The sequence below is a fragment of the Pteronotus mesoamericanus genome, unplaced genomic scaffold, assembly GCF_021234165.1.
Source record: "Pteronotus mesoamericanus isolate MK-2021 breed Mesoamerican mustached bat unplaced genomic scaffold, CSHL_Meso_final contig_657, whole genome shotgun sequence".
Classification (NCBI taxonomy): Eukaryota; Metazoa; Chordata; class Mammalia; order Chiroptera; family Mormoopidae; genus Pteronotus; species Pteronotus mesoamericanus.
In genome coordinates this window covers 22,880,588-22,894,652 of record NW_026555229.1, presented here as the reverse complement: position 1 = coordinate 22,894,652, position 14,065 = coordinate 22,880,588, and the positions used below count along the sequence as shown (strand labels likewise).

The 14,065-nt window shown below is 58.6% G+C and overlaps 1 protein-coding gene across 1 annotated transcript in view; it reads left to right on the top strand.

Annotated features, from left to right (window-relative positions):
- CUNH10orf90 (chromosome unknown C10orf90 homolog) overlaps nucleotides 1-14,065 on the top strand; it is a 149,489-nt gene that overhangs the window by 133,425 nt on the left and 1,999 nt on the right. The window contains exons 5-6 of the mRNA XM_054581789.1: nucleotides 1,627-1,804; nucleotides 11,856-11,919. Coding sequence (XP_054437764.1) covers nucleotides 1,627-1,804; nucleotides 11,856-11,919 — 242 coding nt within the window. The remainder of the gene's footprint in view (nucleotides 1-1,626; nucleotides 1,805-11,855; nucleotides 11,920-14,065) is intronic.

The window sequence follows — 14,065 nt, the reverse complement described above, 5'->3', positions numbered from 1 at the left end:
TTGGAAGATGAAGGAAGTGGCCCAAAGTCACTCAGCCCTGCGTTCAAGGACGCGGCAGCTTTTAATTGGCATCTGCTCCGGGGTGTGGCAGGAATATGTACACATTTTTAAAGTTCAAATACATGGAGGGGGAACAATGAGAAGGCAGGTACCTCACAGAAAGGCCCTGCTCACTGTGGATCGACAGCCGCACCTCCTGGGAAGGCCCCTGAGACGGACGGTGTAGGCCGCCCTGCACGTGTGGAGGGGGCTCTGTCACCGGCCGCTGCACCCGAGGCCTGGCGGGCCCACGGAGAGGGACCCATGGGGCCCCAGAGCAGCCTGAGCCTCCAGCCTCAGGATGGGCTGCTGGGGCAGCAGCCTCGCCTGGCCGGTAGGCTGTCCCCAGGGGCCGGCCCTCCAGGCCCTGGGGACTTGGCCCGGGCTCCAGGTCTGGCACCAAGAAGACCCCTTTCCTGGCCCGGCTGCCAGGGGCTCATCTATGAACAGAAGGAGCCCCGGGGGCCTCCCACCCCCCCAATTCTGAGCTCCCCCAGGGCTGGGAAAGGGATGGGGCTGTGCCTCCAGAGGGCCTTTGCTGAGCACCTACTATGTGCAGAGCCCGGGTACTGGCTGTGAGGGATACAGCGTGGATGAGACACGACCCGTGCCCTCAGGAGCTCACGGGCCAGCGTGGAGGCAGGCACATGCGAGCCCTCCTGCACACGGTGGTGTGCGAGGTACCAGGATGCTCCGGCTGAACGGGGGGACTGCTGGCACGCGAGCCGATGGCTGCGGCTGGGGCTGTGGCCGAGGCAGGGAACAATGTGAACGGGGCTTTCCCGGCAGTGGCTGGCCCAGAGGATGACAGGCGGGGTGGGAAGGGCGTGGCCTCCCGCAGCCGCGCGCCACCAGGCTACAACTGGCCTCAGTGTTTGCCTCTGTCAACGAGGCTGACTCTATCTGCCTTCCGGTGTCGACGGAGGGGTCCCCGAGACGATGAACACCCGTGAAATGCCTGGCCCGGGGGCGGCATTCTGAGTGGGGGACCCGGTGCAGGGAGGTCACAGGGTGTGAGCGACGGGCCCACAGGGAGACGCGGGGGATTCTGGCCTTCTCTGTGGAAGGCGCAGAACCGTTTTGTGTAGGCGGAGATATTTTGCCAACTGCTTTTCCCTGGAGGAGACATTACACGGGGCAGGGTCGGGGGGCCTGGGCCTGCGCTGCCTCAGGGGCCCAGCCCCCACGGCAGCGAGCGGCTGGCGGCGCCCGCCCTGCCCCGGTGTCTGGGAGTGGAACTCGGGGCACACTCCACTTTGGGACTCTTAGGAATGAAGGGGCCGACGGGGTGAAAGTGGAAACGGGTGGGCGTGCACCTTTGCTCTCGTAACCTGGACGCTGGCTATGGGCCGCCGCGCGGCCGCGGGGCCCTGGGCGCTGGCAGGGATGGACGGCCGGGACCGGCCCTCAGCAGGTCTGCGGCGGTCTTCCCGTGAGCTGCTCCGAGAAACCAGTGGCATGTTTGAGCACTGGGGCTTTTGGTCTCGGAGCGTTGTCCTTCAGATCAGCTTCTGGACCAGGTCAGACAAAGGGGCGCCTTTCTGTGTCCCTTCTCTTAAAAATAACATGCTTTCTTGGCTCCTTCAGGAAGCCCTGGAAGTCCGGAAGCCTCAGTTCATCTCTCGCTCGCAAGAGCGGCTGAGGAGGCTGGAGCGCATGATTCAGCAGAGGCGAGCCCAGCGGAAGGAGAGCCCGGGGCCGAAGCAGGGCCCCCTGCCTGTCCGCACCAGCAAGAAGCAGTTCACCGTGCCCCACCCGCTTAGCGGTGAGCTCGATGGCTGGGGGGGAGGGGCGTCGAGGGGTTTGGGGGTCCTCAGGGCTGGCACCCGCACCCCAGAGCTTGTTCTCAATGCTGCCGCTGACGTACGTGGGACCTGTGTTCACTCCGAGTACCTAACCCTCGGTGCCACAAAGCCTGCACCGGGAGCCATCCCACCTGGAGAGAGTTGATATGGGCGCAGAACTCAGCAGAAATAACTTGGGACACAATTTTCCATGACAGCTGGGAAGGGAGCCACATCACTGTACAGCCAGGAGCAAGTTCAAATTCCTGGCTCCTGACCGACATTTGCAAGAGACCCCCTTGGCCCTTCACGGATTGCAACACAGACCCCGGGGTGGAAGGTTGACTGCAGCTTGTCTGCCTCAGCGCCCGTCCTCTCAAAGCCCCTTGCGCGCGTGAGCTCTGGGCGTGGAGGGCCAGCCTTCGAGGTGCAGCGGAGCCAGGTCAGGTCGTGCTGACCCTGCGAGGCAGCCTCTGTCATGCTCAGCGGAGGGGCAGCAGCCAGGGCCCAGATCGGGAGCTGGGACGGCGCCGTGAGCAGGCCTGACCTCAGGCCTCTCCTCATGGAGCTCGTCGGAAGACTAGTAAACCCGCAAGAGCAGCAAGAAGAGCTGAGAGCAAGGCCGGGGCTGCAGCGCATGCTGATGGCCTGCGGCTGGGACCTGGAGCCCCCGGAGCCTGGGAAGGGCTGCAGTTTTACTCTTTTGGACGGAGGAGCAAGATCTTTCTTCCTAAGAGAACGTTCTGGCTTCCAGGATGTGAAGACCTGTGTCAGAGGACAGAGGGCATTGTCACAGGATTCCTGTTGACCCCCACGGTCCCTGGCAGGCCCTGGCCCGCCTTCCCCAGAGCGCGGCCGGCGGTGGGGGACGTCTAAGACCCTGGCAAGGGCGGCCTCGAAGGCGTCCTTCTTGCGGCAAAGGGTGTGGCAAACCCTGCTGCTCCTCCCCGGAGGACTTCCCAGCATGCTAAGGAAAGAAGTCAGCCCAAGGAATGGGCCGAAGTGTCCCTGCTCTCAAGCGGGACTCTCCGCAGCGTTTCTGGCCACTGGCAGACCAGAGAAAGGCGGTCCGGTGGGTCCTCCAGGGACTGTTGCGTCTCAGGCTCCACGGGGGGCGATCTGGGTTGGGGGCTGCGCTCTCAGGCCACCATGACAAGTGTCGGCTGCCAGTGGGAGCCCCCCAGGGCCTGCTCTGGCTGCCCGTGTCCTGGGGACGGCGGCAGGGCTGCCACTGGCATGAGGGCCGCCGGCCGGAACGGTGTGAAGGCACAAATGGTTAGGGTGGCAAGTGTGTCGTCCCCGCACGGGAACCAACAGCGCTGGAGGGCTCAGCGGGCTCCCTGGTGCACAAGGCAGGGTAGGGGCTTATTGAAAGGAAGTGACTGGAAAGCAAGGGGCTCCTCTCCTGTCCGATCCCCGCGCCTTGTGGAGGAACAGGTGGAGACCTGGGGCATTTGGGGACTTCTGTGTGAGGCCATTCATCAGCAGCAGTGCCGGGTTCCTCGTCCCCGGGGCCGGTGGCCCTCCAGTCGCGCCCCTTGGCAGCCCCAGGGGGCCTGGAACGCCACCTTCCCCACCACTGGGGGACACGGCCTGGCCCTCCGTGTGTGGTTCTGGGGTCTGGGTGGCGAGAATGGCGGCAGTGTGTTCTCTCAGGGTCCGGAAGCCAGAGTCCGAGCTCCAGGTGTCCACGGGCTGACCTCTTCCAGAGGCGCCATGCCGCGCCTCCCTCCTGGTTTCCGGTGGCTCCTACCAGGGCGGCACCGCAGCCTCGGGCCCCGCCGCCCATGGCCTCCCGTGTGTCCGTGTCTGTGCGTGCAGACATCCTCTCCTAAGGATGCCAGCCACTGGCTCAGGGTCCACGCTGAGCCAATGCAACCTCATTCTAACTTGAGCTCCTCTGCAAAGACTCTGCTTCCAAATCAAGTCGCTGTCACCCGTCCAGGGGTTCGAACATATCTTCCTGGGGGAGACCCAGGCCTGGCAGCTCCGTCATCCTGTGGCGGTGTGCCCCAAACATGTACACTTACGAGTCCACCTTCCTTTAGGTGAAAACCTTCAAATGGTATATCATAGAAGGCACTCAGACCTAGCCCACGGTTGCAAATAACTGGGGCACCTTTCCAGTCCCCACATCCCGAGGCAGTCCCCGCGGCTGGTGTGCTGTCAGTGGGACTCGGGCGTGCGTTCACGGCCAGCCTGCCTGTCCCTGCCATACGGACGCCTTGATGAGGGCGTGCGTCTCGTGTTTGTTTGTTAGGTCCATTCCAGCAGACGAGCTCTGGAACCGGAGCCGCCTTCCTGTGCGCGGGGGCGAGCGCGAGGCAGTGTTGAAGGCCCCATTAAACACGTCTGGAGTGCACATCTTGTCTTCAGCCTGTCTGCTGGCAGGCTGATAAAAGCGAAATGCAGATGTTTTTCTTACATGCCGAATTAGTTCACAAATCATATGCGCGAATGAACGAGCTCTGGCTACAGCGGCAAGACGTCTGTCAGGAAGAAGACGAGATCGCGTTCCGCGCGGGGGCAGCCGCCTCCGATCGGGGCTGGCCCGGCCGCCCCAAGTCAGAACAGGCCGGGGAGGCTCCGGCGGGAGCTCTGGCATCTGGCAGATGCCCCGGGGTGGGGGGCAGGGGCTGCCTGGACGGCCAGCACCTGACACTCAGGGACATTGATGGCGAGGGCCGGAGGGCTGACGAGTTCCGAGCAGGCTTGACGGCGCGGGCAGGGCGCACGCGGGCCTGCACACACGTGTGAGTGTTGCGGGGGTTCCCAGGGAGACACGAGGGGTCTTGGATGTGGAGGGGGCATCACAGAGGGTCCAGGAGGTAGCGTTACACAAGTCCTGCCTGTGGCCCGGCCTGTACTGGCCGTCTCGGCGGCTGCAGCTTGAGTGCCCAAAGCTGACGAACGCATGTCTCCTTCCTCGCCCGGGAGCCACCGGGGCCGCCTCTGCGGGTTCCAGCAGTGGCACTGGGAGTGTCCTTATCTGTCTCTTAGCTCGCCTTTCCTGAGAACCCACTGTGGGCCATGCATAGCCCCTGGTCTCACTGATTTCCCCAGATTGTGGGGAGAACATGCACATAAAGAGGCAATGACATTGGGATTTGCTATGTGTCGGGGAGGGAGCCTTCCTGGGTTGCCATGGAGACCCATGGCCATGGGCTTGTTCTTACCTGGGGGATGTGGCAGGCTCCTGAGGGAGGAGCCCCCCGGGCTGTGTTCGGGTGAATCATGGTGCGGGGTGGGGGCGGGGGAGCCCAGGAAGGAGAGGTTGCTGGGTGCTCAGCTCGGCGCAGCTCAGCTCAGCTGGACCGTAAAAGCGGGGCATGGAGCAGAGGGAGACGGGGCCCCAGGTGAGCCCGTGGAGGCCACAGGCCTTGCGTGGGCTGCTTCCAAGTCTAACTGCGTTCTGAGGTCCAGGGCTGAGGCAGGGCCGCATGGCATGGCTCCCGGCAAGACGGATGGAGGTCAGTCCAGGGCAGGGACCGGGAGGGCACAGGGGTGATGGAGGCCAGAGGTCCCTGGGTGGCAGAATCAGCGGCATGTGGTGACCGCCGAGGGGCGGGAGGCGATGAGCCCCAGGGGCTGAAGGAGGAAGGCGGGAGGCAGCCTGCCCGCAGTCCGGGGTCCGGTCTCCAGCCTGAGGGCCTCTCTCTCCTTCCCTCTGCTGGCCAGTCTGTTTCTGCCCTGTTTTGAGGGTTCTCCCGGGTCTGGTCCCCATTGTCCCTGTTGGGCTTGGGGCTCAGCCTCTGAGCCTCGCTGGATTCCACCCCCACCCTGCAGCCCACACCCTGTCCTGCCTGGCTCTCCCCACCGCCCCCTTCGTCACCTCAGGTGGCTGCCACAACCAGGGTCCCCGAGCGCCTCGATAGGACCTTTCTCGGCCCCTCTTCTTCTCTGCCTGGTCTCACTCCCAGCCTCTTCCTCAGCCTCTGATGCCTGTAGTGCAAGACCCCGGCTGTGCGGGCGACTGTCCCTTCACTGTCGGCCTCTTTGTTCTTTGTAAGTTACGGCTGCCACCTGCTCTCTTGGCTGCAGCCAGCGCAAGGCCTGGCAGTACTCCCAGCCCAGGTGGCCTCGCTCCTGTCTGTCTGTCCCCCTCCGTCTGTTGGGGTTCTCCGTGTGGCTCTTCTAAGTGGTCCCCTTCACCAGTGAGTACAGAGAAAGCCCATCGGGAGCATCCCCCTCTTCCACGAACGCCCCTCCCCCCACCCTGACTGCCGCCATCCACCCTCTTCCGTTTGAGGCTCATGGCTCCTGTGTCCCTCTAGACCCTCTGCCTTCTTGCCGCCTTCATTGTGGGTTACAGTCACGTGGGTATGCTAGGAAAACTCTCCCTGGGTGGTGGTGTCAGGGGGCATGCATCACACCAGGTCGCGCCGGGGAACCCTGTGGCCTGCAGCGGAGCAGACAGTGTTAATCAGATTTGCACTGCCCACACGTCCACCGTGAGCCGAGCAGGAGTGCCGTGCCAGCCACGGCCCAGGAGAGGGGCGGCCGTCGCCGAAGGCCCCCTGCAGCGGCTCCCCCTCCAGAGGCGCTGCCCTTGCAGCTGATGCCCGCCTGGGGCGAGCGTCCTATTAAAGTGGCTTTGCACTCCCAGGGTGTCGAGCTGCAGAAGGGGCCCGCAGGTCTGACCTCAGAGGGCAGAAGTCGCTGCAGAAATGACTGCGAGCCACTCGTCACGCAGCTCCTGCGCGGCCACACTTCCGGCCGGGGCCCTCTCTGATCTCATCCGTGCTTTCCCATACGATGCGTGACGCACACATGCGGGAAGTTTGCCCAGTATTACTCACAAAGGAATTTAAGAATGTGCCTATCAGGGAACAGTAAATTGTTATTCCATCTGTGCGCAAGGAAAGCAAGGAGCATGATGGAGCTGGAAGGCGGTTTCCCTGCTTCAGAGACATTTACATGGATGTTCTTAGTGCCCTTCCCAGACCGACGAGAAAGATCTTATGTTGTGTGTTTTTAAGAAACCTGGGGACAAACAGATCAATTTCTGTCTGTTGGTTAGAAGTAGACCTAAAGGACAGGTTATTTCCAATTAAATTAACGAAGGTAAAAACGAAGAATAGCAGAATGGCAAGAAAAAGTGACTTAATCAAGGATTCTTTTTCCCAGTTGCGTCACTTTTACTTTCCAAGTGATCTCCCGCCTGCCCTGCCATCCACTTCAGCAACGGGCCCCACAGGGACGGTGAGGGTGTCAGTCCTCTCGGCAGCGAGGGCGGAACTTTGTTCAGCATCGGCGCATCACCGTGTTTTGTGGTTTTTAAAAAAGCTCTGGGAAACCCCGGAATCGGGGCTAACAATGCCTCTCCTAGCCAGAGCCAGACATTGCTGTGTCGCTTAAGTCGTTGTCATTGTTGAAGTCCCTTTAAACGAGTAAATGGAGCTTGCTGTTTCAGACACACATACACATTCTTGCGAAAATGTGGAGAGAGTACACCAGATTTTATATATATATATATGTATATATATGATCTGTCCAGAAAGTATACAGCCACGTAATATGAAAAATAGAGACATTTATTGAAGAAGATAGAAGAAACATTTTACATAGGATGCCTCGGTCCCCTTCAAAGCAGACACCCCGGGACCTCTCACAGTTCTCCCAGTCGCCGTCAGCGGCCCCGTCGTATTTTCCTGAATCTCACCGGTGATCTGAAATCTCTTCTCTTTCAAAGGTGATTGTAGTTTTGGGAAAAGACAGAAGTTGCGGGGTGCTGGATCTGGGCTGTAGGGGGCTGAGCCACCTGGGTAACTTGAAAACATTTCACAGAAAAACCCTGCATGAGATGTGATGTGTGAGCGTGCACATTGTCGTGATGAAGCTGCCAATCGCCATTTGCCCAGAGCTGCTCCTTCTGAATCATCTGAATAGTTTCTCCAGAGGAATGTTCAAGCTTAATGCAAAATCTGATGCAGTTTTGTTGCTCTACTCATTCAGTCATTTTGAATGCAGCAGCCACACAGTACACATGTTCACTCAATGGCATCTACCAGCCCACTGACTAGTACAGTGAAGTGGTCATTGTTCACACTTGCTCATTCCTGTCTGCTCTCCTTGGCTGCCAGGTTACATCGATGTCATGCAAACTGTTTTCCTTATATTAACAATGGCTCAACTTTTCGCAGACAGACCTTGCATATAGATTAAATCCTAGTCTATAGGCACAGATAGCTTTGAAAACTGAGAATGAACTATAGCTATCATTCTGTAGTTGTCACTTTTCTCCTCAGTGTCCTCATGCCTAGAACTATGCGAAGTGCATCTCAGAGAAAGACCAACCCCCTGGACCCCTCTGAGGAACGTTTTGTGTGCTGTACCCTCTCGGAGGCTTACAGCGCCTTGTGTGTGTGAAGGCGCCGATCAGTCCTGCAGCAGTGAAGACTGCTTGCATGTGTCTAACCTAAGTTCCCCTCCTTTCTTTTTGACTTAGGAATGCTTTTATACAATGTTTGAGAGTCCCCTTTGAGAACATTGCTCCAGGAATCTTTGCTTGTAGGAACGCCAACCATGCTTTGCTAAAGGAACCCCAGCTGGGCTTTCAGTCTGCCATTTCTCACAGAAAGATCTGGAACTAGGGGGAGGAGGCCTTGCTCTCCTTGCCGGCAGCCCTTTGGTCCAGGGGAAGGGCTGCCTGGGGACCTCTGGGCAGGGGGTCTGGGGCTGACTGCACTGCGTAAAGCAAGTCTAGAATCACGCAGGAGCCCTCGGGGGTGGGGAGGAAAGAGGGGCTTGGTGGGACAGTGCCTTGGGTTCAAGAGCCGGAGCAGAATGGACCCAGGCATGACATTAAGACTCCATTTCTCTCCAAAAACGTTTTTCATGGACACGTTGGACTCGGGGACTGTTCCTGCGGCTGGAGAGCCGAAGCCTTGGTCTACGGCACCACCCATATATTACCTCAAAGATTCTCCGTTGGGAGGACCTGCAGGGAGGTTCCTGCGCTGCCGGTGGTGCTCAGGCTGGACCCCCCTCACGCGACTCCCAGCCCCAGGGGGACATGCCCAGCCCCCTATCTCCTCAGGGAAGCCCTGGGCTGGTGACAGACCTCTGTGCAGCAGCTGAGCTACCTCTGTGCAGCAGCTGAGCTCTCTGTGCAGAGCATGGCTTGCTCTTCTGTAGCCAGGAGCCCCTCCCTACTTCATTTTTTTTTTTTGGTTTTTTTTTTTGCAAGTAGAGTAGCAGTCTCCAGAGACCCCCGCTTTCCACTTTGTCTCTTCATCCTGTGTGCCTTCGCCAGGAGGGTCGGAGAGCCTGTTGCATTTCCAAACGGGGACCTCAGCACCTCGGCATGCCTGGGCGGCCGTGGACAGGCCAGCCGCTTTCACAGCGATGCCCGTGGCTGCGTAGCCGCCACCCACCTCCCCGGCTGCCCGCCATGTGGACTATTGTTCACATGCAGGAGTCCACAGAGGCTGGAAGTGATTTCAGAAAAACGAGAGTGTTGACCCAGGCACATGACTCGATCATCCCAAGAGCACATTGGAGGCAAACGCCCTGTGCGTGTCATAGCTCGCCTGGCCGGCACAGGGATCGCAGCTTGATTTCTGGAGAGGTTATTAGTCCAAGGGAGACCCCTCCACTCTGGCCTAGTCAGCGACTGGGGCCCCCCAAGGTGAGCCAAGGAGAAGCGAGGTGCTAGTGTGAGGAGTTTGCACCTGAAGACCATGCTGCCCACCCCAATGCAGACGCTGCTGCTTGGAGCTTGGAACCCAGCGCGATGAGCAGCCTGTGGTCTCACGTGACTGCACGGACTGAAGGCCGTGTTGGGGGGTGGGGGCGGAACTCTCTAGGGACTTCCCTGCCTAAAATGCACCACGTTTACTCCTGTAGGGAGACTCCATCTTTGATAGAAGATTCTGGGAGGTGCAGACTCAGTATCTACACTCCAGACCAGCTTGTTGGTTCTAGCTGCATTCTCTCCAAACAGGCTCCTCTTGGTTTGGGTCTTTCTCAGGTCGGGGAAGCAAGGGCTCCTCAGGGTGCTCAGGTGGCCGCAGGAAACCAGCCCTGCAAGGGCATCATCCCAGTGAGTCCCCGTGAACTTGAGCGCCGCTCAGAGTCCCAGTTCGGTGGGGACGTGAAGCTTTGCAGTCAGAGCTGCGTATCAGGTCTCTGAGCCGTAGACCGCCCAGCACACCTGCATCCAGGTGGTCCTGGCCGCCTCCTGGCGACACTGTCAGCTGTCGGAATGTCAGGCCGCCTGTGCCTGTACGCGCGCGTGCACGTGTTTGTAGAGATTGGTGGGCACAGAGGCACCCCCGGCGGAGAAGGCTCAGGCAGGGGAGGGGCCCGTGGCTCACATCTGCCCTTCCTGGTGGTATCAGGTCCTCTAAAGAAAGAAACTAAATTAGCAACAACAAAAACCTACAAAATTACTTTTCGAGAGCAGAGCGCACATACAGTCGATTTGAGATGGTGCAACATTTCACTCCCTTGGGCGCCATCCGGTGTCCAGGTGGGCCTCGCCCCAGACTCGAGCAGCCCCGGGGGTGCAGACCCAGACTGGAGCCAGAGCCGTTGCAGGTCTTCCTTCCGCCGTGCAGCGGGGCGCTTCCAAGACCCTGACTGTCACATGTTTGCTTGCCCAAAACCCTGCCTGCCTTAGGTGACCCCCGTTTCTTAGGGAGTGTCGCTGGGATCTCCTGAGGCCCTGGTCCCCAGCGGAAGCCGAGGGGTGTCCCAGCAGAGCACAGTTTCATGGCGATGCGCTGGCCCACATGGCCTGATGCCTTTCCAGACACCAGTGCATCGTCCCTTCCCTGGCAACGTCCTCGTTTCCTTCTCCTCTTATTTCTCCTTTGAATCTTGTCTTTGAAGTTAAGGAATGGCACCATATTTTTTCTTTGTGTTGCCGTAACTGGACAGAATACAAGCTCAGCCGTGGCGGTTTCTCCTTGTATATCAGGAGCTGTGTTCCATTTCCCCAGAGGGGAAGACAGTTCTCAGTATCCGTGACTCTGTCCCATCTGCTTGTGCGTTCCCGGAAAAGTCTGCAGATTCTCAAGCCTGAGAAGTCCTCCGTGGCCCCACTGGAGTGCTTAGTGATGGGACGTGCCGCCAGGGGTGGGCAGGTGGCATCGTGGACACCTGGCGGGGTCTTCGCTGTGCATCACAGGGAGCTCGCTTCAACTCGGATGCGGGCCAGGTGCCGAGGGCCCTGTCTGCGTATGCTGGATGACGCGGGCGCAGGCTGCTCTGAGGGTTTCCACAAAGTGAGGCAGCTGCTCCGAGACGCCACGTGCCACAGGCTCCCGGGAGCATTTTTTGCAGGCCAGGCTCTTGGCTCAATGACAGGGTTTTCGGAGCTGCTGCAGGAGGGTGGGTGCTATTTTTTAAAGTAACACATAGCATTGTAAGTGTGCCGCCCGTAAACATCATTGGGATCAGTAATGTATACTTACATCGAAAAACAGCCTCGACTCATAGTGATGGTTTGCCATCGTGCGCTTGCTTACTCAAAGGATGCTGGACCGACGTGGCTATGATGCGGTGACGTTTTCTGACACCAGAAGGGGGCAAACCTTCCACTGGCGTGGATGCCGTGCTGGGTGGCCCTCCCGGAGGCTCGTGCTGGAGCGGCGCCTGCTCTGAACACGCCCCGCTGGGCGAGGGCCTTGTCCGGAGGGGCACCGAGACCGAGTACGGAGGCATCTTGCGCGCGGGATGCCGCACTCCGGGCCCCACTCGCAGGGTGAGACGGAGGCACCCTGGCACTGCCCCCACAGGCCACGACGCTCTCCGTCTCTAAATGACGCGCACATGGGGGCCTCTGCCCATCAGGTAAGCCGGGGGCCAGCCTTGTGTGGTGCCCTAGGTCACAGGGGTCAAGACCCACCCGTTGGCTGTGGATTTCAGTGGCGTATGAGTGTCTGCTGAGACCCGCAGGGTTTGTGACTGGCGGGGGCTCGGAGGAGGGACCAGGAACAGAGTGTGCGCTGATCTCACCGCGGTGATTCCCCAGATACGCGTGACGTCCGTGCCTTCTGAAGTGAACTCTCTTTCCATTTTTTCCAGATAACTTGTTCAAGCCCAAAGAAAGGTACATTTCGGAGAAGGAGATGCACATGCGATCTAAAAGGTACCCGGTGACTGCGCGGGGCGGGAGGGAGTCGGGCGGCTTCACGGATCCCCGCGCTGTCTGGCGGGGCCAGTTTCTAGGTCCGCGTTTAAGGTCCTGAGGTCTCCTTGGCCGTGAATTTAAAAAGCTGGCTCACAGAAGTGTGGCTGTCGAATTTTGCCTCTGAATGTTAATGCCATTCTTGGAAAATCCGTCGGAAAGTGGTGGGTCTTGGATGCCGAGCCGATCCAGTAATTGGTCTCCAAGAGATCTCCAGGCTCACAGCAGGGAGGGCATCGCCACCGTCGCTCTGGGCAGGTGCTGCCGGTCCCTGTGCACCCCTGAAGGTACTTTTACGAGCAGGAGAGAAGCTGTTTCTTCGAGAGCCTTGACCGTGGCTAGGCCCGTGGGAAAGAGCCCCAAACTTGGAGGCTGATGGCACATGGGAGCCAGGGAAGGCGCCGAGGGCCACCAGCCTGCCTTTCTGGCACTCGCTCCCCAGCGGGCTGGGCAGCCCGCTGCCAGCAAGCGCGCCCTGCTCTGCTCGGCTGGTTGCTATTCTAGACGCCCGCGAATTCTCACCCACCCGGGGCGCACAAAGGCTGCCATTCTTTCTAGGACCTGGCCTCCTAATCGAAATGGAATAACTCTGCAATGTTGGCCAAGTTCATGCAAGCAAAATGTCATTAATTTATAATAAAGTATCTAGCAGTGGGAAGATTATAATACTTAAACCAAACTGAGGGTGCACTTAGAGCAGCCACGGCAGAAGGGAGAATGCGTTTCTCCCCACTTCAAGCAAAGTCTCAGCTTTTACCATGATTATGTTGTTTCCGTGATAATTAGCCAACTTGGACCCTCTGTAGGAAACCTCTTGGTAAATAAAAATGTGCAAGTGAGGAGAAGGGGGACCGTCCCATTAATGACCTGCTTCATGGCGCTCTAACTGGGCTTTTAAAGCGCCACCGGGTTTTGAGACTTGCTGTTTCAGAAGTGCGAAGTTATGCATACCTCATGCCAAAAGTATTCCCTTTCAATTTAGTGAAAAAATTCAGCCAAATCCTTGCTTCTCAGTCCCCAAACCCAAAGCTGCTATTATGGAGCCTTCCAACTAAAATAATAGATTTCAAAATAGCGTCCATGGACAGAGCGTATCACCCCATCATTTCACTGATGTGGAAACTGAGACTTGGACAGGGCAGGCGAGCTAGGCAATGGCCCCCGCGTCGCTTGCTCCCCGGCCGGAGGCCAGGTCCCCGATGGAGCCAGGCCCCGGTTTCGCTCCGCTCAGTGGGCTGTGCTCTGGGTGGGCTCCGACACCGGCCCGAGGCCGCCCCTGCCCCTAGGGGAGCCCCCCGGGCTTTCTTCTGTGTTCTTCGTTATTAATTATGCTGCTGAATTACATTTTCATTTAAAAAGTTCAAATAATAGAGACGCAGCTAAATTCCCTCATGACCAACTAAGCCTGCCCCACCCCGCTCCCCAGCCCCGGCCCAGCCCCGGAGCCCCCAGCCACCCCTCTGACCTTCCTCTGCCTACAAACAGACTTCTATTTGTACATATAGAATTATCTGACTTTTAACCATGTATGGGATCATACTTTATCTTTCTGAAGCTGCTTTTTTCACTTTTTAACCTGTCTATGAGGTCTTCCTGGGTCAGGAGGTATGGATAGAGATGGTTTAATTCATGGGTTTTAACTTTCTGCAACGTGGTTTATTTTGTAGATGTACCGTAATTTATTTAGGAAGCTCTTTTAAGAAAATGCTGCAGGCCCTGACTGGTGTGACTCAATGGGTTGGGTGTCGTCCCATAAACTGAAAGGTCACAGGTTCCATTCCCAGTCAGGGCACATGCCCAGGTTGCGGGTTTGGTCCCTGGCCGGGCACAGGAGAGGCCGCAGATTGATGTTTCTCTCCCTCTCCCCCTCCCTTCCTTTCCCCCTCTCTAAAAATCAGTAAGCATGTTCGTGGGTGACGATTAAAAAACAAGTACCGCCCCAGGGGCCCCAGGGCTGAGTTGTAGAAATTTTCACCTCGAACTCCCCGTGTGATTCAGACGGCCCGTCTCAGCAAGGTGGGTCCCAGGGATCCGAGGGGCCTTCCACTGGGGAGCTTTACGACGTGCAGGCTTCCTGCAGCCCCTTACAGCCCTGCCTAGAAAGCTC